We start from the raw sequence: 27,359 nt of genomic DNA, 5'->3' as shown, positions 1-27,359 counted from the left end.
TACGCAAAGTGTATACGTTCCTTACTAATAAAGTAGTGCATTTGACTACATCCAATGGTAGGTGTCACAACCTTACTATAAGAACATGATTTGGTTATGCAACTGGCCTTTAGTATTGATGATAGCAACACATTGTTTCTTAAAAAAAACTTTTGTACCCTAATAAGTTTGTCTAGTTTGTAGCTGAATGCTAACAGGTTACGACTTTGAATATGTGATGGTGACAACATAAGTTTCTGAACTCAACACACTCTGACTCTAAAGAGATATCAAAGTGTGTTTTACAAAGAAAAGTCAAGTTCTGGAATGCTCTTTGACAATGCTTCTGAAAGAATGCTCATCAAATGACTTCTGACTCTGACTTTGATTAATGAGCTTCTGAAGATTTTCAAAGCTCTGACGTTGTGCACGGCACAAGCTCTGAAGATTATGAAGACAATGAAGACAAGGTTCTGAAGAACGAGTTATGAAGACTCTAAAGATAAGGTTTGGAAGACTCTCGCGCAACTTTTGATCATTCTAAACATGCTTCATCAACACATATTCTGAATCATCTGAAGATTAGAAGATAAGATCAAAAGGTTTTACGTGAGTAAATAGTACATGGTGCAAGATCAAATATTCTTTCCACTACACTGATTTTATGGAGAAAGAACATTACTATTGTACCATTTTGCCTCCCATTTTCTGTTGATTGTTATGCAAGGATACAACTAAGAATTTGTGGAATTCCATCTTCACCCTTCAACGGACTTTTCTCTTCCTATATAAAGAAGACTTGGAAGAATGAAAAAACAACTTTGCACAACAATATTTTGAACGAAAACGCTGAAACTCTGTGTGATAGAAAAGCATTAAGCGAGGAAATTTTGTTCATACACTTACTCTCAAACACTTTTGTGTTATTCATTGTATTCATTTTGTGTAATCAGCTTTATAGAAGCAACTTTGTATACACACTTTTGTATCTCAACTTTAAGTTGATTATGTTCCTTGAGAGACTAGGGTATAGTCAGAATTCTCAAGAAGACATTGACAGTAGGTCTTTGTGGTTGTAATCAAGTTTGTTTATAGTGGATTAAGTCCTTGTGAAAAGGCGAAATCATCTTGACGGGTGGAGTGGAGGTAGCTTTGTTAACAGCGAAGCATGATAAAAATATTATGTTCATTATTTTTATTCTAAGTTCTTTGTTTGTTTGTCTTGGTTAGCGAAAAAATTTCATTCATGAAACCCAATTCAAACCCCTCCTTTCTTGTGTTTCCTTCACCTTCCATTACATGACACCAAATGTTTACGGAGATCCACTTTGGTCAGCTCATTAGAAAATATTAGAGGAGGATCAAGCTATGGCAGATCATGTCACTGATGCGTTACCAGCATGTCGTCGTATAGAGATCATTGTGCAAGAGGGTATATAAAGGAAAAACTTTCCATAAGGCACTTATGGGAAGGCCCCTATAGATGTCATTCTATCTTAGGCACGAACGAAATTGCAGTACAAGAGGTAGAGATGGAACAGACAGTCAGATATATCCAGTAGTATTGATAGTATTTATATTATGGATTATGGTTAGTATTATGGTTTATAATTTGTCATTTTGATAGTATTATGGATTCTGGATTGGTTCTAATACATATCATTTTAATCTTATTATGGTTTGTAATCAGTGTGTGATTTAATTAATAATAAATTTATTATGATAGTATATTTATTATAAATGGTCAATTACATGATTGTGTATCTTAAAAAATATCAAATCTTACTGCCTAAAGGGTGATTACGGAAATATACTTCTGCGATTTTTACAGAAATGCATCTCTAAACTAAATTATGCTAAAATGAGGATGTGACTCATTTATAAAGGAATGTGGTACATATGAAATTATTAGAGATGCATCTCCGAACTCATTTCTAACAAAATCATAATGTGGCTCACTTGCGCATGAACTTGAACTTGGAGTGCGTCAAAAATTGGATTTAATGTGGCTCTTTACCACTAAAGGTGGGAAGAGCAATCCCAAATTGGATTTAAACCTCACTATATATTTCTTTTGAATAACCTTTTATAATATTGAGAAAAGCTAGATAGGAACCAAATCTAAATAATTATCAAATAACAATTTAAGGCATTAATAAGGATTAATAAGGAGCTGAAAAAAGGAATTGGATTCAACTAAATTAAGGGATTCGTGTGGGATGTTTCATGTTTGAAGCATTCGGAATTAATTTTGAATGTGTAACATTGTTTCTGACAAATTGATTTTGACATGTTCTAATAAATCAACTCACTTAGTCATTGTGCAAGAATATCAAATTTAGGGGTGCATTGAACTCGCGACATCTCATTTGGACTACTTGACAAAAAAATATTGATTATATGTTTCTCTCAATAGAATTGATTTTTTTTTAATTGATTCTTGTAGTTTTTTAATTTATAGACTTTTGAAATAGGCAATGCAATTCTAGAGATATATAATTATTTTGGAGTGATTTTGAAGTGTTTGGTTTTTCTAAAGTAGAATTAATTCTACTAGAAAGTAAAATTTATAGCTTCTAAGTTTAAACGTGATTTTTACATTAAAATTTATTATCCAACTCACTTTTACACAAATGTATGTTTCACATTAAAATTTATTATTCAACTCACTTTTACACAAATGTATCCAAACATAAACTAATTTGATAAACTCAATTCTATTAAAATCAATTCTACAAACTCTATTTTAACAAAATCAATTTTGTTCCAACATCAATCCAAACATACACTTAAACATAATTCTTTATACTAAAATTTGTTATTCAATTCATCTTTCCAAAAAAATTTATCTAAACATTAACCACTTTCCTTTCAAATCACTTTCGATCAAAATCAATTTTCTTTTGCATCATAACCAAACATACACTAAAGTTATGTTTGGAAGTTTGGAGAGGGAGGGAGATGAAAGCTTTGAAAAAGTAAAAAGTGCTGATGCTTTAAATTTGATTAAGTCCCTGTGTATAAAAACATTCGATATGCTCAAATCCGTTGCAGTGAAATATCAAACAATTAAATTCTATTTTTCAAAAAAAGAAATTTGCTAATACCCCGGCCGTTTTTCAATTCCAAATCTTGGTGGGTAATTAATGCATGGATCTTTTACTCCAAAAGCACATCTTAACTTCCTGTGCAACCATATTTGATGTTGCATCAGCATGCTGCTGAACTTGCTTCACAAAATCTTGATAGGCAAACCACTCCAACCAATATTTACATGCTTGTATACCTACCTCACAAGGAACTTTTCTCTGCAGCATCCTTCAACTTCTCTACTTGTCTCAGAAGAGAGGAATTTCCCTCACATGCCTCAATCAATATATTCATCCTGGACTCTAACCACCTCTTTTCATCCATGTCAGATATTGATAACTTGTTATGGTGAATGAGGTTCATTAACATTCCCTGCAACACAAGTTCTATCAGTAACTGAACAGTAGCATATAGCATAAGTTCATTTACAGTAATTTAACACACACTTATCCATCAAGGAAAAAGTATTCAAAACATGCTCACCTCATGTTGCTGTTTCCCAGAATAATCCCTCAAGAGAGACCTAACAAGCTTGTTGCGCAGCAATATCTTATCCACAGGACAGGCATTAAATATGAATGAGGAAAGGTGATGGACAGCAATAGTATATGCGATTGATCCTCGAATCGCGGCCCTGTCAAGAGCATCAGAAACCCATGACTTGGCATAAGCCTCCAAAATCTCTTCATTGTCCTGCAGTGGAACATTACAATATCAGTGTTTGATAGAAATACATATCCAATGAATGACTTACATGCATTGACAGTTTGATTGCAGGTGAACCCACACCCACATTTTTATCGAACTATAATCATAACAAAAAACAAATAACAGTTATATCTTCAACATAAAAAAGAACAGGTATGAAAAGCATAAGGAATATTCTTTGTAGGTAATGTTCCATAGTAAAACAACTGATGATTAATTATGTTTTACCTCTGCAGGTTCAAGGTATCCTTCAGCGCCAGGAAAGCATTTCTCTAAAGATGGCAAAAGTTCAAGAACACGGGCATTAGATAGTGCATTCCAGGTGGCAAGTCTAATAGATGTTTCAACACAGCGGTGTAAATATAGTGAAACTTGCCGTCCAAAAATCAGATCACCATAGGATATGGAAGAAAACTGCTCTACAAGGTCTTCAATAAATATCGAGTAACTCTCGTGAATCTCGGATTTGAATCTCAGGAACTCGATATGCTTTTTATCATCTGAAATTACTTCTTTATTTCGGTTAAGCCTTTCCTTATCAAGAACCTCGCCATAAAGATCCTGTAAAGCTTCAAAAGTTTCCCTGCCCTGATCTTGTTCAATTATTTCCATTCCGACAAGGAAATTGACAGATAGTGAATGTAACTTCCAAGTCAATGATACATGCTGAATGGGAGAAGGAATGTCAGTTCCTTGAAAATTAGACATTGTTTCAATACCTAAAATAAAGAAAAGTCCACATTTGGCAACTTCAAGTAAATTGGCAGGATCATGTGTGCTGTGTACACTACCAACTTTTTGAGGACCAGCTCGCTTGGTAAGGGGAATTGTTGAGATTGGACTAAGGTAAAAGTGGACCGGAAGTGGTAGGTTTTGTCGAGCCCATTCTATTATTAGAGAGCTACTGCATGGACTAGTCAAGGAAGACATGTCTGAGTCCTCATATATCGTATCCAAACGCGCATCATCTTTTGGAGTGGCCTTAATGCCAGAAGAACTACTGCCATCAACGGCTTTAGACTTCACCCTTATAGACAACCATCTGCTCCTGAAATGAGATGATAAAACCCGACTGAAGTGCATGTAGTCGTCGTCTTCATATTGCCATGTAAAGGCTTTACCCCTCTTTTTAAGGAGAAAATTCTGTATACAGAGATCGAGGTACTTCAAAATTGAGACATGGAACAATAGATCCAATGTCTTCTCTACAACAACCATATCCCTAGGTCCTGCGGTTAAACATAATCCCAAGGCAGTGCTAACCCGTTGCATGGTCAACGTCGTTTCTTCAGTTTCAAGAACACCTTTAGATGCATTTACAAAAATCTCCAGCAAATAGACAAGAAATCTTGCATCTGTTTGAGCCGATAAAACTGTTTTGGACCAAAATCCCCCACCACGGGCACCCCAACCAACTCCGACACCTGGAGCGGGTCCTCCTCTGCCAAACATTTCAATGGCTTGCATGTGCTGCCACCTTGAAGAAGCAGAAAACATGAAAACATCAAGCATTGGCCTTAATTCAACCAAACACCTACTGACTATGCCTTCCTTAAGCACTCTTTCTTCTTTTGATCGACTTTGTTCTTCGCTTGGAGGACTACAAATGCCTGTCTTGGCAGACCGTATCAGATCATCGATTTTAGTAATAATATTGATCATTCCCTTTAGACAACAGGTGGAAGCCAAAGACATTTCAATATCACCCGTCTGCCTCAAATGAATTAGTTCCTTCATAAAAGATCCATCATCACCGGAATCTCTTCCACATTTTGTCCCAAAGGCAACTGAAAAGCCCAAATGCCAATGTGTGATCAATTCAAGTCCAATCTTTGGGACAAATTCTGGAAGCCATGGCACATGCCCATTAGATTTTTCTAGGCTGATAGCATCCCCCAAGGCCACCCTTTCAAGAACTCTGAAAAGCATTTGAGAAACAGCTGCATATACCCACAACAAAGGAGTCGCAGAAAGATCTCCTCCTAAAGTAAAGTAGGTTCTCCCTTTTTCCTGTCCCCGAAACAGCTTAGATACTTCTGGATCACTTCTTGTTGCAATCCATTTTATGCCTAAGTCAACCATCGGAGCAACATAGCTCCAAGACCATACCTCTGCATCATCAGTAGATTCCGGATGTTGATTTGTTAGACACTGTTGTGTATACAAATTTGGAAGTCTGCCGGCCAAAGACTCCAGAACAAGATATGCCTCCCTAGAGATGCAAGTAGATTCATACAGAACATTATTTTCGATAAGTTTTTCAAATGAAGGAACATCCAACCAAAAACACAAGGCAGGGAAGATCTGGGAGAAGTAAGACACACAATATCCATATTGAATGCAGACCATCCAGAAACGCAATTGTTCAATAGTCAGAGCAGACTTGAGTTTACTTTTTTCCTTCCCTAACTTTAGCCAGTCGTCAATGGACAAAGGAAGTTGATATAAATTCCAAGTCATGGCATTGAAGTACCCATTCTTTATAAACTCTAAACAAGTTTTCCTGTCCAACCGAGCTAAGACCTTTTTCAAAATCAAATGAAACATTAGTAATGATTCTCTAACTACAAATGTAAATATAATTTTAACAAACATAACAAGGAATATATTACATATGAGGCAACCTATAAAATTGAATTAAAATTATGACTCACCTTCAAGAGTTTTACAGACTTTATCATCGAAGATCGAATTTCAAAATTGCCAACAGTAAATCTTTGCACAATTGTCTGTACAAGTCTTTCGCATCTCAGCACTGCATTAGCACATGAAGGTGAATGCCTTACTATGGCAATCAATATAGAAACAATATATTCTTCCAAAGATGCCGAAGGATCTGTCTGCAACCATTAGTAAATAATGAGTGTGACATTTAAGTAAAGTTTCTAAAGCAGAAAAACATCCTTAATAATTATTCCTTGGTTGTGATCCCATATTGACTACAGATATGGTCAAAGTCTTACAAACATAATTTGGGCAATCCTGACCCCTTGAACTAGCTTTTAGATTTGTGTTAAGCCTGGCCAAACATGTAAGATAGTACCAGAATCTGTTTTAAATATATTGTTGGGGACCTTACATTGACTCACATCCCAAATGTTCAGTCCTGAAGGAGTGAGTTGAGGTTGCACATTGACTACATACATAGTCAAAGTTTTTCTTATAAATTTGGACAATCCTTGCCCCTTGAGTTATCTTTCAGGATTGAGTTAGATCTATCCCAAATTCGAAGTGATTCTCTCTACACAATCTAATGACATCAAATGCTTCATCGTGTTTTATTATTTTTACCTCCAAAAGATAAAGAAGTCTAGGAAGTATCCCCATGCGAACTAGACCTGCAGTAAAATCTTGTCCAGCAACAAATACATCATCTTGAATCGTGTGCTTCTCATCGCTCTCATTATCCATAGAATCCTCGCTAAAAGGTAGAATATTAGAAGATTTTGCACTGTACTTCCAATATCCCCCCTGAAGGAATCCAAGAGATATATCTGGTCTGCTCCTAAAAACCGGAGCACTGCAAATATCCTTGTCACAAGTTGCCATCTTCTGTAAGTAAAAGAATTATAGATGAATCTAATTTGATAAACAGAATAATTGTATATGGTTTAAAAAATTAAATATAGATGATAAAGGGTGTTACCTCAGAGATATCAAAGTAGTTCTCATTCACATCACAACTCAGTGCAGATTGAACAGCCTTTGCACAGGCCAAAACAACAGAATTATGGTTATCATCAAGACATATCCTGAAAATTCAGAGCACGGGGCCATCAAGACATATGCCATTAAAATTTGAAAGAATTGAAGTATTCATTGCTAGCTATTTATCAAAAAGTACTCGGATAAAAAGTGGATCACAATATAACAATATAATATATGGACAAAATTTAAACATAAAGACAAGATGAAAAATTATCATTTGTGATAATAATAATTTGCATCGGTAGCTTATTAAAGGGCCTTTCAAGAAACACCCACATGTCTCCTTGTTATTTACTATAAGATGACAAAAGGTATTGATCAAGTCGGCAATCGAGATTCTCAACCATCTAATTGATTTTTAGACAAAGATAGCAAAAGCTTGTATGCATAACACAGTAGCACAAATCAAATAATAAGAGGAAAAGAGTAAATAAAACTATGAATTTGAAATTTAGAATATTAAGTTGACATATGTTGTGTATTGATGTGTTACGAAAGACAAAATATTGACCCTCGTCCATACTGATACTAGACTAAAAATCCTAATCAAATAGAAAACAAATCATGGAAGAGACTGGTAGAAGCTGTTGGACATTGAAAACTTGAGGCAGTGCATAAAGGCTTTGATGTCGGTGTGATTTCAGGAGCAAACCAATCTACGCATACCAAACCTAAAGATTGCAACGTTAGCTGAAAGACACATTGGCAAGAAAGAATATAAGATAGAGGATGTCAGAGGGAGAGCATGAGAAGTGAGACGGCTAATTAAAATGAAGAAAATAACAAATGAAACAATGTGAAGCTCCAAATTTTAAGGGACTTAACAACAAAATAATTACGGGACAGGTCAAGAAGGCTACTACTTTGGTACTCTTAGAACTTAGGATCTAGGTCAGTTTAACATGGATACTTTTTACTTATCATGTTTACAAAGACACATGGCAAGAAAGAAGTATAATAAAAAGAGGAAACAGAATCTTAATAATTTCACTATACATATATATAAACAGTCATTTCACTCAACCATGAAAGGTAGTTGATGAAAACAACAACTGGAGCCTTAGACAAAAATCACCTAAGTGACAACGCGAGCTCTGGTTGAGGACCAAGTGCATAAGTCCAAACAGCCTCCCAGTCAACTGATTTGTCGACTTCGTTCCCTGTTTTTGTCATATTTCCAGTACTTTCTTTGCAAATATAGCATAGTGCCTTGTCAAGAACAGATGAAAGGAGATGCAGTGCAAGGGCTCTTTGTCCAGGAACCTGAAAAATAACATTTGGCAGATAATATGTTATTAAGTGGAAAATATTATGAATTTTATTTATTATTTTGCATTAACAACTGCAAATCCATCCCAATTGCATCCAACTAAAACATACATCACATAACATACCACACTTCTAGTGAGAGACAGTGCTTCTTTAATTGTATAACCAGCTGCACCAGGATCTCCCTCAGTCCTCAAATAGTCACGCTCTCTGATACTATCTGCATTATGACTAAAAGAATTGTCATACAATTACAAAGAAGACTCGAAATGTATATTTTATCCGGACGTCAATTAATAGGCAGCACTCGCTAACATCTGATGGATATTACCACACCTACTAATTTCTCGCAAATGTTAACATCTGCTATGATGAATATAAAACAACAACCAAACAAAGTGGTCTATGGACTTGTAGATATTAGGCCCAGGTTTACTATGAAAACATTCTGTTTTAATTTAATAAAATTTATGTTGATTTTAACTTGTTAATAAATAGATGTGAGACTCTTGAAAGAAACAATTGTAGTGGAGAGAAGATGAAATCCTAGCTTGGAATGATACATTTTTTGAAATAATGAAAACACGTTTTTTGGCATTTTCAATGTTTTTAAAAAGTACACACAATTGTTCACAGCAAGAGTCTGGCATCTCTTCATTAACAAGTTAAAATAAACATATATTTTATGAAATGAAAAGAGAAGAAAACAATTTACAAAGTAAACAGTGTCTTATAAAGCAAAGGAAATCATAACCTATAGAGGAACCCTAATAAATATTCTAACTCCTGGTCTAAAGATAGATAACAGGAGGCCATAATCCACTTGATGCTCGCAGATAGCCTATGACCTTGCAAAGCCGTGTATCTAAACCTCTCTTAGTTTACCAGTAATATATTGTTTCCACAATACAGAGTACACATGAAAATGCCAGCTATTTTTAGTTCGTGTGCATTAAGAAATGTAGTCAATCAAGAATTGACCACGGATGATTGGAAAGACAACATACTTATATCGATAAACAAGGTTTAAAAGTGTGGTTGTGGTTCCATTGCAATCCTTGATATTATGGGAAATTACAAATATATAGCCACAGTTTCAATTGGGGTGCAGTTGTGAATGCAAGGATCATACATAGCATTAGTTTGATATTAGAACTCAAAAGCCAGACAAAACATCGTACAAAGAATGAATGAAAGCATACCGTACACAGGCTCCTGTTCAGTATCAACAACATCTCCAGCCAATGAAAACCGTAACTCCCTAACTGCCTCAACTCTCTCGCTCCAAGCATTCCATGAGCTACTGCCTGTGGTGGTTGAAGTCTTTCCGCTAACATTCTTATCATCCAGCAGTTTTTTGGATGGTGGCGCCACGGCAGTATGGGAAATGGCATCCTCTGTCTGCATACGCTTACCTTCTTGAGTATTCTGAACTTGTTGATTCACAGATTCAGCAACAGTACCCACTTCCGATTTTAAACCATTGGACTTCTTAAGTTTCTCCTTCCCCCTTTTCTGCAGTACTTTCAGTAACGAGGGACTTATCTTTTCCATTATGTCAGCCTTGGCTTCTGCAATCTCCTCAGCTGACATTTGCTGGATCCGAGCTTGATTCTCAGAATCAATTTCACTCTCAAGAGATGTCGGCTCTTGATCATGCACAAAGTAATTTTTCTTAGATGTCGAACTGTGATCAGTCATTCTATCGGGAAAAACTTGGTTCCGCTCAGCTGCAAATTCTTTTTCTTTCTTGTCGTTATAAGCTACGGCATAATCAACTTTTTTATGATTATCCACCTTATTTGAAGTATCTAATTCCATGGAAGTGGCTGAATTGATAAAAACCCCATCTGATTTATCTAACTGCGGCTTCAAATCCACTTCCATAGACTCAAAGAAACTTCCATCTGAACAAGTTGAGATTTTCTTGTCTGTAATCTTACCGCCATTTTCATTTTTCTTTTTCCTTGTAGTTTGACTAGAGGCTGTGACATCATTTTCTAAATCCCGCCTAATGGAAGATTTATCATCTTGAGTAATCTCTTTCCACTTTCCAAAATCCAAACCCTTTGTTTTCTTCCTTTGTACTGGATTAGCAAAAGCAGCAACTTTCTCAAACCCCATTAAAGCTGCATCTTCCTCATCTTCAATATCATTGTCACTATCATCATTGCCGTGATCATAACCCCCTTTACTATTCAGTGGATGCCAATGCTGTAAAATCACCAATTTCTAATTATCAGTCCATGTGGCATACTACTCATTACACAAACACGCTCTCTTCAACACACTCTTCATGATCGGTTGAAATTCACATGATGCTCACTAAATTAGTGAGTCCCCTTACCGACTTAATGAAACTAATGAGAATTTCACCTAATGATGGAGAGTTTGCTAGAGATAAAGTGTTAGAGAGAGTGTTCGTTGAAATTGATGCATATTTCTATAATATTGTAACAAAAGTAAAAATTAATGGCAATGTATTAAAGAAAACTAGAATAGTCTAAAGTTGCTACATATTTTTATATTGTTCTAATATAACCTAGATTAGCTTGTACCTTAGACTTTGTTTGGATTGATGAAGTCGGATGGAGCGGAGCGGTATGGAATGAAGTGATATTTCATTGTTTGGATCATTTAAAATCAGATGGAGCGGAGCGAAATGGAGTGGTATGAATTTCATTCCATTCCATCACTTACCGCCATATTTCTTCCCCTCCTATTTAGGCAAAATGAAGAATTTGTCTTATTCTGACCTAAAATTTCCAAGCGATGGAATGGAATCTTTATTCCGCTCCACTCCATTCCGCTACATTCCACTCCGCTTTGTTCCATTCATTTTATGATATAAACTTATGTTCCATTGTTTGGATTAATTACAAAAAGAATGGAATTGAACGGAAATGACGGAATCTATTTCATCTCATTCTTTCATTTTTTGTGCCCTCCGATTTGGACGGGATGATAAAATTGCTTTACTCCATCATGAAATACCCAAACAATAGAATGACACTCAACTACTAGTTCCTATACTATCTTTTCTAAAAGTGTTGCTATAACTTCTCAACTAAAATAAGTGAATAAAAGCATAGAGACTTTCAAACCTAACTTATAAGTTATAAGCTATAAGCCGAACTTATTCCAAAACGCGGTTTAACGAGAAGAATGGTTACTTACAGGACCGTGAGAACGATGACGTGCAACGGGGAACGGAACAACGGAGGGTTTAGGAAAAGAGTAAGAAGGAGTGGTTTTGTTTTGAGAGTTACCGTCATCGATACCCTTTTCAACGATGGAACCAACCAATCGGAATGCGTCTTCTTGTTGCTTAACCGGTAATGAGCTTGTGTTGATTATCTTCACCTTCTTCTTGGGTTCAACTTTTTTGAGGTTTTGTTTCTCCATAGCTTTTTGAAAGGGGAAAAAACTAGAGAAAGAAAGAGAATGCTGAAGTCGTTTCTTTTAAGAGCATCCCCAATGGTGCAATCCATTTTTGGGTTCTTTATGGGTCCCACTAGCCACATCATCTTAAAATAATTTTTATAATTTTTATTTTAATTGTATAATTCTAAAAAGTTATTATTGGACCCACAACTTTACCTCATAAACTAATTTGATTGGGTACCACAATTTTTTCATAGTTGCATTGCAATGCAATGGTACTATGATGTGGCATGTCTAGGTGGAGAACTTATTAGAAGGAACTACCATTGGAGATGGTCTAAGGGGTTTTGACGGGATGCGGGTTTCCTGCGGTTTAAGTTATCACGCACTCGCGAAGTTAGATAAAATGTCAATCGTTGGATCCATCTTATGGTTCAGATTAACTTTTTTGTTTTTGGTACAAAAATTAGGTAAAGTTAGCATAATGGTTAACTTTTTAGCCCATCCTCATGAAATGTTAACAAATTTTCTTCTAATTTTTATAAGGAGGCTTCATAAGAAGTTTAGAATGATGGGTTGTTGTTTGTAAATTAATTGGGTGATTAGGAATGACATTTTGTTTAAAGGTGGTCATAAAGGAGTAGGTGATTTTGTTCTCTTAGCAAAATCACTTTCGTATGACTGGTTAGAATATAGATTTAAAGACTGTTTGATCGGTGTTCGTAGAGAGTGATATGAGAATCGATTTTGTTGTATTTGTTAATTTTTTATTGAATTAGATTGAGTACCTTTTATGCTCAGTTTTTAATACAATACATTTGTTTATCAAAAATAAAATGAGGATTCATTGTAACTTTGGTTTTTTATTTATAATTTTTTTAATCTTAACCCTTCTGTAGTATTATATTTGTACATAACTTGTCTAGGGCGATATTTTCGGGACCGTCTTAGGAAAGGGCGACGACACAAGGTCGTCCAAAGGGAGACATTGCCTCGCCCATTACATTTTCCTTGTCCCTGATAAAAGAGAAAATGTGGGATATGACGTGTCTTGAATACAGGGAAAGTCAATATGCTTATTGACCCATGTATCCCTTGAAAATAGGAGTTCAACGGTCCACCTTTTGACTGAGTGGCAGTGACCTTTTCAGAGAAAATCCTAAAAACCAAGAATCCCAATAAATACCACCTCCCTCAAAGGGATAGAAGGTCTTCGTTCATTCAAGTGACAACCATTTATTACCACTCAATACTACTCAGAGAGTGATTCGTTCCTAATAGCCACCTAAAATATCACTTTAATCGTCCGTCTATAACCTAGCAGCGTCGGCCGCCATCAAGACCACTCACCTCATGTGAGCTGACTCCCTAAATACTCTCAAAACCCACAATAAAAAGGACTATTCGCTGCCGTGGACTATCTCTCACACATTTCGTGCAACATACCTAAGGTCTTTGACTATCTTTGTCCTTGCCAAAGTGTAATTATTTTTTATATAGTTTTGCAGCACTTATCGTCTCTTGTCGCACGCTCGCGAAAAATGAACAGAGTCGCCACTAATATATTTATCCCATAAGGGAAAGGAATATCAGAAAACCTAGGAAAGGATAAGAACAGGGTCTTGCGACCAAAGAATCAAGGTACGAGAGTCGGTTACGCAAGGGGAAGGTATTAGCACTCCTCACGCCCATCGTACTCGATGGTATCCACCTATGTTTGTTTCTATCTAAAGGGTGTATACTATGTCTATGTCTACATGCGAATGAATGCAAAATGTAGGGAAAATAAAGAATTGTACTCGCACGGGCCCTACCCCGCTGCCTACGTATCCTTTTCAGGAATCAGAGTTACCGTAGCTCGGCTCACGATTTTCTGTTTGTTTTATGTTTTTTAGTTGGGCGGAGTTAACGTTCACGCTCTTGCATAAGGGATCGCCTACGATGCGTACGAGCGGAAATAACAGTGCCCTTAGGTGCCAACGAGGCAAAAGAAAAAGAAATGATTGGTTTGTGTCTTTTAGGGTAGATGGGTGATGAACAGTTCCCAATACCGGGCCACTCACCACTTTCTCTACTTTGTTTTAGTTTGAACCATTGTTAGGTGTTTTAAATGTTTTTGGTTAGGTATTTTTTAGGGGGATTAATCTGCGAGTTGAATCACATAACAGTGTATAATGATCGAGAAGCAGATTAGGGAATGAATCCCACTCACTTCCATCCCATTATGTAATGTTCGAGAAACAGATTAGGGAATGAATCCCACTCATTTCTCTCCCATTAATTAATGTTTGAGAAACAGATTAGGGAATGAATCCCACTCATTTCTCTCCCATTAAGTAGTGACCGAGAAACAGATTAGGGAATGAATCCCACTCGTTTCTATGTCACTAAGCGATTGAGAAACAGATTAGGGAATGAATCCCACTCATTTCTCTATCACTTTCTTAATGTGATTCGCATCTTCCTTTTATTAAGTTTTTTTTAAAAGTTGAAAAGAAAAAGAATGCAATAGGGAACTAATCCTAAATTCTAATCTAAGTTGTCTAATTCCTATTTATGTACAAAAGGGATCTAAAATAGTGCTAACAAAATAGGCCTAAAATAAGGCCAAAAATACAAGCAATAAAGTCACACAAGTGTTATACAAAAATAACATGGAACTAGTATGAAAGCAATTCAAGCATCAATGCAAAGTTAAACTAGAAAACTACTATTTTTTATGATTTTATTAACCAATCAAAAATCAAAGAAATCACCAATTAAAAAAAATCTAATTAAAAGAAAACAATATTCCTAAAATTCTAACTAGTTAGAAACTATTTCTTATCAATCTTTATTTTTTAAAAGGAATTGAATTAACAAGCAAAAAAGAATAAAAGAAAATCTATTTTATTATTTGTACTAACAGCGAAAGGGGGGTGCATAAGCACTTTCAGAATGAACTAAAATTAGTTAAAGCAAAATAAGGCCTGAATAGGGGGGTGGAAACAGCATTGGCGCCCAGGGCCCAGTCTAGAGTGTGGTGGTGTATTAGTGAAGCATAGGTGTGGTTCAGAAACAATGAGGGCCCAAACGCGCCTGGCCCAATCACTACACAAACCATTCCAATTCATCTTTGTTTCATTATTTTTATTCAGAATACATTACATGGTTTTTATGGCCTTTGAACGTGACATAAAAGAGAGCTACTATATATCAATTGGTGCACCAATTTTAAGTCAATAAAAACAAAAATAACACCATCAGCTATTCACAGGCTAACACGTCACACACCAATGATTATAGTAAAACAAAATCAACCAAATAAATGGGGAAAGGAACCAATGATGGAGCGCCACGTACACCACCGGCGTCATCCCCCTACAACACCATGCACAGACGCCGGAACACCAACTCCGGTCGTCTTCTTCGTCCATCACCACCACCGGAGTTCATAAAAAACTCCAGAAATTCAAGAAACCACCATTGTCTGGCTCGATTTTTTTCCCTGATTATAGATCCAACCTTAGTTTTCTCTGAATCATTCTCTAACTTTGAAACCGAGAGTACTTTCGAAACCCTAACATTCAAGATCTTCACTAAATCTCGTTTCGAATTCAAATTTAAACTCATACACGTTCAGAAAGCTTAAGCATATGATCTAAACATGTAAACTACGTTCATAATAAAATCAATCTCAAGAATCCATAAACGGAGCACACATACAAAAAGAGCCAGCTCAGATATTTGCAGATGCACATGTTGGCATTAAGATGCTAAGGAAGATTCGAACACTTACCTGTTGACGAATTCTGAATCAAGTCGTGAAGAAAACTCCACGATTCTTTCACCACTTGAATGAGACGAAGACGATGCTTAAGGTGTGCTGAACTCAGAGATTCGCGTACGTTGAAGGAGGACTCAAATCTTGCTCAGAAAATCAATGGTTGGTGATGGTGAGCACGGAACTTGAAAGAGAAGCCATAGTTGTTGAGTTTGTTGTGGAGTTGAGTTCGTGAATGAAGATACTATGGTGGTTATGGAGGTTTTGTGGTGGTGGTTGAAGGAGGAAGATCAATGGAGGTTGATGGTTGAGTTTGTTAGAGTTTGTTACAAGATGTAACAAACTTTAAAGATGAGTGATGGAAGGGAGAGAGAGAACCGAGATAGAAAAAGGGAGTGAAGAGAGAAAGATTTGAGAAAATGAAAGAATGAGAGTGTGTTTTGAATCGTGAAGGTTTTTCAACTTATATAGTATGAGTGTGCATGGACTCTATGGTGTGGCTTGTTGTAGTATAACTTCCCCCATGCTTAGTGAACAAGTCTTGGGCATTTGTAGTAAACATGACACTGGCTTTTTCGACCCCAGTAGCTCAGCATGGCTTTATGTAGGATAAATGTATTGCAAGAGTTCACATGTTGCCTATTATAAGATCACCCATGGCATCCACTTTGTGCACCAATAACTCTAACTATAAGCTTTTAAACGATTCATTCTTGGAGCCAACTTAAAGAGTACATGGCATAGAGTGATTTTGGTGTTGGGAGGTTTTTGGATCGATGCTTGAGGTATGAGGAAAGTGGCTTGAAACTTATAGGAACGCCAATGTTATATTTGCCTGCGCGTGGCCTAGTCCAGCCTCATGGCTTCAGCAAAAATATGACTTGGCTAGAGCGAGACTTTGAAGATCCGTATCTTGGTCTACACATGTTCAATGGTTCCCATTTATGGTTTGTTGGCAAGAGCACATGAGAGGGAGCAGTTTGATACCAAGATGAATCCCAATGAAGGTTCGTAGAGTCTTAAATTTGATGTCCAAAATGGCACGCCAGGTGTTTGTTACAATGACGCTCGTGACCTGGAATCTTGGCCTGACTGGGTGCGTGATATGAGCTTTGCGAGGGCCTGACTTTGAAGACTCGTAATTGATTCAATATTCACTCAATCGATTCAATTCTTGTTTCAATGGATAGAGGGCATGGAGGAGAGAAGAATGATACCAAGTTTGAGCTTAGAGCATTTTTGTAGAGCTCAAGGACCAGCTTGACATTTGGCATGCCAAGTGTTTGGTAAAATGCTTGGTCATAACTTGAGCTGTGGCCTAGGTCAAATGAGTTTTCAGAAACTTCAAACCACTTTATCTCTTCATGCAAGCCTCAAATGCAAAACCTTCCAACTACAAACTTGTAGAGGGCCATGATTTGAACATCTTTGATGTTGCAATATTTCTGGAATAAAGCCTTTTGACACGTGTAAACCAGGGCTGAAGTGGACTGTTCATCAAGGTTTAAAGAGCCAAAAAATTTCTAAGTGTCAAATCTTTCCATTTTTGTCATTTTTTCTATTTTTGGCAACTTTTTGTCAAACTCCTGATTTTATCTATTCTTTGACTTTTCTTGACTGATTTTCCACCGAAAGTCAATATTTGAATAATTCTTCTGATTTTGACCCAAAAGTCAACTGTCCTGATTTTCCTGATTATTGATGGAATTCTTGATTAAATCTCCTCCAGTCAAATCCAGTCAAATGAAGACATCCACATAGTTAATATGAAAGCTTCTCACTCATAAAATCCATTCTTGATTAAATGTTGACCAGAAAGTCAACTGGTTGACTTTGGTCAAGGAAACACTGATTAAGAGGATCAGATGACTTCTAGACTTGTACATTCTTGCCAATGCTATGAACTGGATGAAAACCCTGATTCCAAGAGGTCTTGGGCAAGCTGATGACACTCCACATTAGGCTTCAAATCTCTCCTTCTGACCAAGGACCAATGATACAGATGCATGCAATGATATGACCTAAATGGATGTATGTTTATGAGTTGCGAGCCAGATAAATAAGGGTAGGACAAGTTTGGCGTCAGCCTTTCGAACATTCGAGGTAGAAGAAGATTAAATATCAAGACCTGAAATTTGTCCTTAGATGATGGTGTAAGTGTTATCTTTATTATTTTGATATCTGCTGGGGAAAGAGAAGTTTTTTTTTCTGATGGAAATATTTACAGTGAGTCATTGGATGAATGGTGAGAGCTTGTAACGTAGCCCAAGGTGCCAATACAAGGTTCTCAAAGGAAATGTTTACTACGTGGAAGTGGTCGGAGCAGAAGTACGTCTGGTGGGAAGGTAAGGTAGACAAGTGTTTTAAAGGAGATACAGACGAGTATCGACAGAATGACACATACGAGCATCAAAAGGGAGGTACAGACGAGTATCGAAAGAATGACACATACGAGCATCAAAAAGAAGATACAAACGAGTATCGAGAGAATGACACATACGAGCATCAAAAGAGATACAGACGAGTATCGAAAGAATGACACATACGAGCATCAAAAAGAAGATACAGACGAGTATCGAAAGAATGACACATACGAGCATCAAAAGGAATAACACGGACGAGTGTTTGAATCAATACAGACGAGTATCGAGAGAAGGTACAGACGAGTACTAAAGAAACGACACAGACGAGCATCGAAAGAAGATACAGACGAGTATCGGGAGAGGATACAGACGAGTATCGGAAGAAGATACAGACGAGTATCGGAAGAAACGACACAGACGAGCATCGAAAGAAGATACAGACGAGTATCGGAAGAAGATACAGACGAGTATCGAAAGAATGACACATACGAGTATCAAAAAGAAGATTCAGATTTAAGATTTTGGGCTATTGGACCCACTGGGGATTGAGAATTGGATTTAAAAATGGTGTGCCTGGACGAGAGGCGAGGGATGCACAACACAGGGGTTGGATCTGGAAAAAAATTTCCCGTACGAGGGAAGGGATCACGGAGACTAGGGACGACTAGGCTCGGCAATAAGATGACAGTAACCACGGGGGGTTACGGGGATGTTGATGCTGACGAAGCATAAGAGTTACATTGATCCCTCAGGCCAAAGGCGGGGTGTAACTCTTCAAGAGTGGCAATCGTTCGAATTGCCACACACCAAGTATGGTTTATTCAAACGATTGAAAAATGAGATGGGTTGAATACCCACCCTCATACGCACTCTAATCTTCGCGCAGCATACGGGAAATAACCTCGGAGGCAACGATTCTGACGAAGAAAGGTATTGTATCCGACCCAAATTGGGGAGAGAAGGTAAGATTTCTTTTTGGGGATTGAGAAAACCAAGTATCGGCACCGTGGATGGAGGAGATTTGTAATGGAGTAGCAGATATCAAGTGAAGTTTATACAGATGACAACTTCTGTGGGGATGCGCCACTGGCTTGATTTAGCATTGATCTGTGTTATCTGGCTTACATTTTGTATGCATGTTTGAATTTTTCTATGGCGTAATGTTCCGCTTTTGACGGATATGCTACGCTTTTGAGGATGCAATGTTATATGCAATGGAAACTATATGCGGAGTGCCAAATAAAGGCATCGGTGTGATAGGGGAGCAAGATCATTGGGGTCTGTTGCTTGTTGTCGTGAAATGCCAATATGAGTTGACGTTAGAACCCTACAGTACCAAAGACTATTGGAAACTGTGCTGAGGGTTAGAGCATGGCTTTATTAAGGAGGAGGCAACTTCGCTCGACTTTCCTTACATCCTGAATTGCTTGGGGATGGTGAGTTTTGAGAGACTCTTCTTTGTCAGCCATATGGAAGAGGGACATGGACCTTCTCAGGTGCCCCATGTTTACCAATGTTGGTGAATTACACGTTTGAACTTTCACGTGGGCGGATGATGATGATCTTTGTGATAAGAGATAGGTCGGAGCGACCATTAGAACCTGCAACCTGCACAAAAACAGCGTTTGGATGCAAATGGTGCCCCTTAGAGCACTTTTATGTTTATGTAACATCATGTTTCGTTCTGACTTGTGATTATTATTCCCCCATGTTTTCAATGCAATGTTTAATAACGAATTAAATCACACCTCGCATGCGAAAAATGAAAAGTAGGAAGGAACGCTTTTTATCAAAAGATCATTTTATTGATGGAATGCCTATGAATAGGCTTCTGTACAAGGAAGCAACTCCTAAATGAGGTAGTTGCGAAGAAGAAAATAAAATGCAAAGAGCAAAATGGCAAAGAGAAATGCTCGAATTTCCATTAAAACTGGTATTGCTACAGTTCCCATATCCTCGATCTTCTCAATGCTTTGCTTCAGAAGCGTAACAGTTGGATCGATCTGTCTGCTTTGCCAAGGGTGTATAGTGGTTTTTGTGAAGGGTATTTAGACTGCAGCCTCTCGCTTTTGATCCCTAACTTTTGCCTGGATCGCCCTTTCGGGTTTTCAATCCAGCGGGATACCCCTTTTTGCCTAAGTCGCCCTTTCGGGTTTTCAACTTAGCGGGTTATACTCTTTTTGTTTTATCCCTAATTTTTGCCCAAACCCTTTTGGTTTGCCGGGATGCCCTTACTTTTGCCTAGGTACGTCGACCTAGCGGGTCTTTTATGCGTAGTATTTTTTGACTGAGTCTGAATTGACTGGAAGCGGAACGTCTTCCCCATCCATCTTTGTCAGAATCAAAGCACCACCTGAAAATGCTTTCTTCACAATGTATGGTCCCTCATAGTTGGGAGTCCATTTTCCCCTTGGATCGGTGTGAATTGGCAAGATCTTCCTCACAACTAGGTCACTTGTATGGAATTCTCGAGGCCGAATCTTTTTGTCATACGCTTTCTTAATCCTCTTTTGGTACAACTGACCATGGCAAATAGCAGATAAACGTTTCTCCTCAATTAGATTGAGATGATCAAGCCTCGTTTGAACCCATTCTGTTTCATCAAGTTTGGCATCCATCAAGACTCTCAACGAAGGAATTTCCACTTCGACAGGAAGTACAACCTCCATACCGTAGACAAGAGAGAAGGGAGTTGCCCCAGTTGAAGTACGAACTGAAGTTCTATAGCCATGCAAAGCAAACGGTAACATCTCATGCCAGTCTTTGTACGTTCTAACCATTTTCTGGACGATCTTCTTTATGTTCTTGTTAGCAGCTTCGACTGCGCCATTCATCTTTGGCCGATAGGGTGATGAATTGTGATGTTCAACCTTGAACTCTTCGCACAACTCTGCCATCATCTTGTTATTAAGATTGGACCCGTTATCAGTGATGATCTTGTTTGGAACCCCATATCGGCATATGATTTCTTTCTTGATAAAGCGAGTGACGACTTGCTTGGTTACGTTCTTGTAAGAAGCAGCTTCAACCCATTTGGTGAAGTAGTCGATAGCAACAAGAATAAATCTATGCCCATTTGAAGCTTGTGGCTCAATTCGTCCAATCATGTCTATGCCCCACATAGCAAAAGGGCCAAGGCGATGTCAGGACATTCAGCGGAGTTGGAGGAACATGAATTCTGTCAGCATACACTTGGCATTTGTGATATTTCTTTACATACACATAACAATCACTTTCAATCGTCATCCAATAATATCCTGCTCGCAAGATCTTTTTGGCCATAGAGTGCCCATTGGAATGAGTTCCAAAAGATCCTTCATGAATTTCCCGCATGATCAATTCTGCTTTGTGTCTATCCACGCATCTGAGCAAAACTGAATCATAGTTTCTTTTGTACAGGACGTCTCCTTACAAGAAGAATTTAGATGCTAACCTTCGAAGCGTTCGCTTATCACCAATTGTAGCATCTTCGGGATACTCTTGCTTCTCAACATACCTTTTGATGTCATAATACCATGGCTTTTTGTCATACACATCTTCAGTAGTGAGGCAATGAGCAGGGAATACATGTGCAGGCTCTTTGTAACGGAGGATCCTTATGTCTGGCACTTCTTTAGGGGAGCTAACTCTGAACATTGCTGCCAAGGTAGCCAAAGCGTCTGCCAACTGATTCTCCTCTCGTGGGATGTGATCGAAAGTGATTTCCTCGAAAGCAGGCAACAACTCCAAGATATAGTCCCTATAAGGAACTAAATTGGGGTGTCGTGTTTCCCAATCACCTCTTAATTGATGTATGACCAGGGCAGAGTCCCCATAAACTTCAAGGATCTTAATTCTCATATCAATGGCCGCTTCGAGGCCCATTATGCAAGCTTCGTACTCTGCAACATTGTTTGTGCAATCAAAACATATTCTAGCTGTGAAAGGGATGTGAGTTTGACAAGGAGAAGTCAAAACTGCCCCAATACCATGGCCCATAGCATTTGATGCACCATCGAACGTGAGAGTCCATCGCTCCCCTGGTTCGGGTCCTTCATTATCATCTAGTTTCATGATATCTTCATCAGGAAAGTCAAACTTCATTGACTGATATTCTTCTAATGGCTGATGAGCAAGATGATCCGCAAGGACACTTCCTTTGATGGCCTTCTGTGTGACATACTGGATGTCGTATTCTGATAAAAGCATTTGCCATGGGGCTAGTCTTCCTGTAAGGGCCGGTTTTTCAAATATGTACTTTATCGGGTCCATTTTGGAGATCAATAGAGTGGTGTGAGTCAACATATACTGCCTCAGTCGGCGAGCGGCCCATACCAAAGCACAGCAAGTTTTCTCGAGTAGTGAGTAGCGGGATTCACAATCGGTAAACTTTTTGCTCAGGTAATAAATGGAGCACTCTTTTCGACCAGACTCGTCATGCTGGCCCAGCACGCACCCCATAGATCCTTCAAGCACAGTTAAGTACATAAGAAGCGGTCTCCCAGGAACCGGAGGCATGAGAATTGGTGGCTCTTGGAGGTATTGCTTGATCCTTTCGAAGGCTTCTTGACAATGATCATCCCAACGTATATCTTGATTCTTGCGCAGCAGTTTAAAGATGGGTTCACAAGTGTCAGTGAGATGAGAAATGAACCTGGCTATGTAATTCAATCTCCCAAGGAACCCTCAAACCTCTTTTTCATTCTTTGGTGCTGGCATATTCTGTATTGCTCTTACTTTATCAGGGTCAACCTCAATCCCTCGTTGGCTCACGATGAATCCAAGTAACTTTCCAGATCGCACTCCAAAAGTGCATTTGTTTGGATTAAGCCTCAACTTAAATTTTTCGCAGACGAGCAAACAATTTATCAAGATATACCAAGTGTTCCTCCTCAGTTTGGGATTTTGCAATCATATCATCTACGTATACCTCAATCTCCTTATGGATCATATCATGGAAAAGGGTCACCATCGCACGTTGATATGTTGCGCCAGCATTCTTAAGACCAAAAGGCATCACCTTATAACAATACGTACCCCACGGAGTGGTAAAAGTAGTCTTGGTCATATCTTCAGGAGCCATCTTTATTTGATTATAGCCAGAAAAACCATCCATGAATGAGAATACCGAATACTGAGCAGTATTGTCGACTAACACATCAATATGAGGCAGAGGAAAATCATCCTTCGGACTTGCCCTATTCAAATCTCGGTAGTCGACACACATGCGTACCTTTCCGTCATTCTTAGGAACAGGTACGATGTTCGCAATCCAAGGAGGATATTCACATACAGATAAGAAACCAGCCTTCAACTGTTTTTCAACTTCCTCCTTGATTTTCAAAGCCATATCAGGTCGAGTTCTTCGCGGTTTTTGTTTTACAGGTGGACATTCTGGTTTGAGCGGTAACCTGTGCATAACGATATCAGTGTCTAAACCAGGCATGTCTTCATATGACCAGGCGAAGATGTCAACATACTCTCGGAGCAGCTCAATCAACCTTCTCTTTACATCACTTTGCAAAGCGGCCCCTATCTTGACTTCCCTCTTTACTTTTTCTGTACCGAGGTTGATGATTTCTATGGCTTCTTGATGCGGCTGAATAGATTTCTCTTGTCTTAATAATCTTGCCAATTCCTCAGGGACTTCACAATCTTCCCCACTATCTTCATCAGCTTGGTCAATTGGATTCTCAAGGATATCAGGACGTGGAACTGTAACATTATCATTTTTGATGGAATCCGAGCCGGATCTGCACGATGGATGGTTCATGCCTTAGAATGCAACACATAAGGGAAAAGAAAAAGAAAAGCTTTGCCATTTTTTGAAAAAGTTTTAAAGTAAAAAATGAAAGAAATGAAACAGTAGTTGCATGCGAAAATATGATTTTCATTCAATATTAAACAAATTGAAAAACATGGGGGGCCCTTCTTTATACAGGTGATCAAAATGCTTGGGGCGAAGCACATGATTTATCGAAACAAGAAAATTACATCTCCATAAAAGTGACTCTAGGGACGTCCAATATGGTCCAATTGTTGAGTTCCTGTCCAGGCGCAGCATGGCAAATGAATTTGGAGAGATCTTCTTCATCATCATCATCCACGGCGAGAACCTGACTTCCAGAACTAGTACTGGCACTGACGAACACCTGAGAAATCGGGGGAATCACCTTCTTTCCAAGGATTGGACTGAGCTGAGTAGAGGAGGATGGTTGGTACCCAAGCCCATGTTTGTCTCGCTTCTCATGGATATCAATCAACCTGCCCCAGGCACCATGGGGAACACCAGCTTCTAGAAAGGCCTTGGCATCATTCAATGACGAGAGGGGTGCTCTAGTTTCCCTCTTGTTTTCCACCACAGGGAGTCTGTCGACTGACACAATTTCCAAGGCTTGGAAAGGCGTCTCTTGTACTTCCCCTTCTACTTCCACATATCGGTATGTTGCCAGATTATTGACTACCAGATCCTCTTCACCAGTGATCACAATGATCTTGTCATTCACAACAAATTTCAAACACTGGTGGAGAGTAGATGTCACAGCTCCAGCGGCATGAATCCAAGGACGACCCAAGAGGCAAGTATACGAAGGGTTTATATCCATAACGTAGAAGGCAATGTAGAACATGTGAGGACCAATCAAGACAGGCAGATCAATTTCTCCTTCTACGGACCTTCTAGAACCATCAAATGCTCTAACACTCATAGTGCATGGCCTCATCATAACCCCATCCATACTCAACTTAAACAAAGTCATCTTGGGCATCACATTGAGAGAAGAACCCGTATCAATCAGAACTCGAGACAACACAACATCCAGACACTTGACGGAGATATGCAACGCTTTGTTGTGTGCTCTACCCTCGGGTGGAAGTTCATCATCAGAAAAACCCAAACAATTACCAGCAGCAATGTTGGTCACAACCCCTTCAAACTGAGGCACGGTAATGTCTTGAGTCACGTGAGCGGAAGCCAGAACTTTCATTAGAGCATCACGGTGAGCTTCTGAATGCACCAAGAGGGACAAGATGGAGATCTTGGCTTGGGTTTGATCAAGTTGATCAATCACTTTGTAATCACTTTTCTTAATGATCCTCAAGAGTTGCTCGGCATCTTGTGCATTACGTGTTACGGGAGGGTCGACAGCAACTTGCTTTCCTTTTGCTTGTGCATTAGCGTCCTTATTGGTCTCTTTAGGAAGCAGAGGAGGGGCAGCAAAGATCCGACCACTACAGGTAATGCCACTAGTGCCAGCAACATTTGTGATGCTCGAATTACCCACTGGAGGACAGTCATACTTCTTCCCTCGAATATACACAGCATTATAACTCCAAGGAACAGCCTTGGAATTACTCACAGGGGAAGGAACGAGAGATGAGGTTGAAGGGGTCAGAGGGGCATCTGGGGCCTGAATAGCCAACGGAGTTCTCGGAGCCTGAATGACCAAGGGAGTACTCGGAGCACGAATGACCAAAGGGGTGCTTTGATTCCTTGACACCTCAACAGGATAGTAAGGTATCTCTAGAGTAGCCACATCTTCGTCAGAAACAACCCTTTCCACTCTAAGAACGCCTTCATCCATCAGCTTTTGAATCTCTTCTTTCAACTTAGCACATTCTTCCGGATTAGAAGAACATTCCAAACAGAAGTCGTGTAATTCACACAAAACCTTTTGTTGCATGAGATGCTCTCTGATTGTTGCAAGCGGCATCTTAACCTCATTAACATCCGTTACCATGATCTGGTCGTCATATAACTCAATGGCATTGGTCGTGCCAGCATGAGGAGGCATAGGATTATTCTGCACATTAGGACCAGTGGGAGCGAACGAGATAAGATTGTCATCAAGGAGATCCTGAACTTTGTACTTCAATGCTCTACACCTTTCGATCGTATGGCCTGGAGCACCTGAATGAAATTCACATCGAGCATTAGCATCATATCTGGGAGGAAGAGGGCTAGGTGGAGGACCCATTTCGCGGAGTTGCACTAATTGACCAGCAAGCAATTGGGGGAGAAGCTGAGCATACGGCATTGGAATTGGATCTATACGCCTGTCAGGGTATCTTTGCCTCTGTGGACCTCTCTGACCTTGAAGCCTAGGATTCTGTTGGCGATTCTGAGGAGCAGCAGCTTGTTGTTGGGGTACGAAAGGCTGTTGGGGTGCCATCCATGGTTGTGGAAGAGCAGCCGCATATGCCTGAGGGACATATGAACCAGGAACAGCATAAGGCATCGGATAATAAGGAGGTGGAACAGCAGAATATGCAGGAGTTCGGCCTTGGTCAACAGAAGCGGTGCTAGTCTCACCTTTCTTCTTCTTCACAAACCCAGAATACGGCTTCTTACCATTACCACCTGAGTTGCTAGGACTAGTAACACCTTGAATGGTACCGGCTTTGACACAGTTCTCGACCCTCTCACCAATGATGACCACATCCGAAAAGGAAGGAGAAGTATTACTAACCATGTGCTGAAGATACGGCCCCTTCAGAGTTCCCATAAACAGATCAATCAACTCACGGTCCAAGAGAGGAGGTTGGACATGAGCAGCAAGCTCACGCCACCTCTGGGCGTATTCCTTAAAGGACTCTTCAGATTTCTGTGACATATTTTGCAGCTGTGCACGGCTAGGAGCCATAGCAGTATTGTAGTGGTATTGTTTTAAGAAGGCATCAACAAGTTCTCCCCAAGTACTGACATTAGACCTCTCGAGTTTCATATACCACTCCAACGGGGCTCCAGTGAGACTATCCTGAAAGAAATGCATCAGTAATGGTTCATTCTCAGCATGAGTGGCCATCTTACGGCAGTAGGAACGAAGGTGAGTCTCTGGGCAGGTGACTCCCTTGTACTTATCAAAGTCTGGCACCTTGAACTTCGGGGGAATCACAATCCCAGGTACCAGGCATAGAGCAGCAGTGTTGAAACTCAAAGTTTTAGCAACCTCGACGGCCTTAAGGCGTTCTTCAAGAGCTTGATACATCTTAGCAGTTTCAGTCAACTCAGCAGTAAGATCATGTTCAAGATCAATAACCTCATGATGGTCATCCACTACTTTTGGTATCCCCTCAACAAGAATCTCTTTAGTCTTTACTCCCCCATCAGCAGAGTT

At 39.0% G+C, this 27,359-nt stretch overlaps 1 protein-coding gene across 2 annotated transcripts; it reads right to left on the bottom strand.

Moving 5' to 3' along the window:
- Positions 1-2,812: 2,812 nt before the first annotated feature.
- On the bottom strand, positions 2,813-12,201 carry LOC131651760 (transcriptional elongation regulator MINIYO). 2 transcript variants are annotated; one of them, XM_058921451.1, is made up of 10 exons: positions 11,932-12,201; positions 9,957-10,968; positions 8,880-8,974; positions 8,561-8,748; positions 7,424-7,529; positions 7,069-7,326; positions 6,432-6,617; positions 4,006-6,300; positions 3,553-3,762; positions 2,813-3,441 (listed from the first exon to the last, which is right to left on the bottom strand). In XM_058921451.1, exons 1-10 carry the CDS (start codon positions 12,157-12,159, stop codon positions 3,271-3,273), a joined length of 4,749 nt encoding a protein of 1,582 aa, XP_058777434.1. In that variant the 5' UTR covers positions 12,160-12,201; the 3' UTR covers positions 2,813-3,270. The 2 variants fall into 2 exon arrangements, with proteins under 2 accessions (XP_058777434.1, XP_058777433.1); XM_058921450.1 differs by having other exon boundaries at positions 2,815-3,441; positions 7,069-7,329.
- Between the last annotated feature and the right edge of the window lie 15,158 nt (positions 12,202-27,359).

This window comes from Vicia villosa, linkage group LG2 (genome assembly GCF_029867415.1).
Source record: "Vicia villosa cultivar HV-30 ecotype Madison, WI linkage group LG2, Vvil1.0, whole genome shotgun sequence".
Lineage (NCBI taxonomy): Eukaryota > Viridiplantae > Streptophyta > Magnoliopsida > Fabales > Fabaceae > Vicia > Vicia villosa.
Note: the sequence above shows the minus strand (reverse complement) of the source record. Positions and strands in the feature narration are given on the sequence as shown.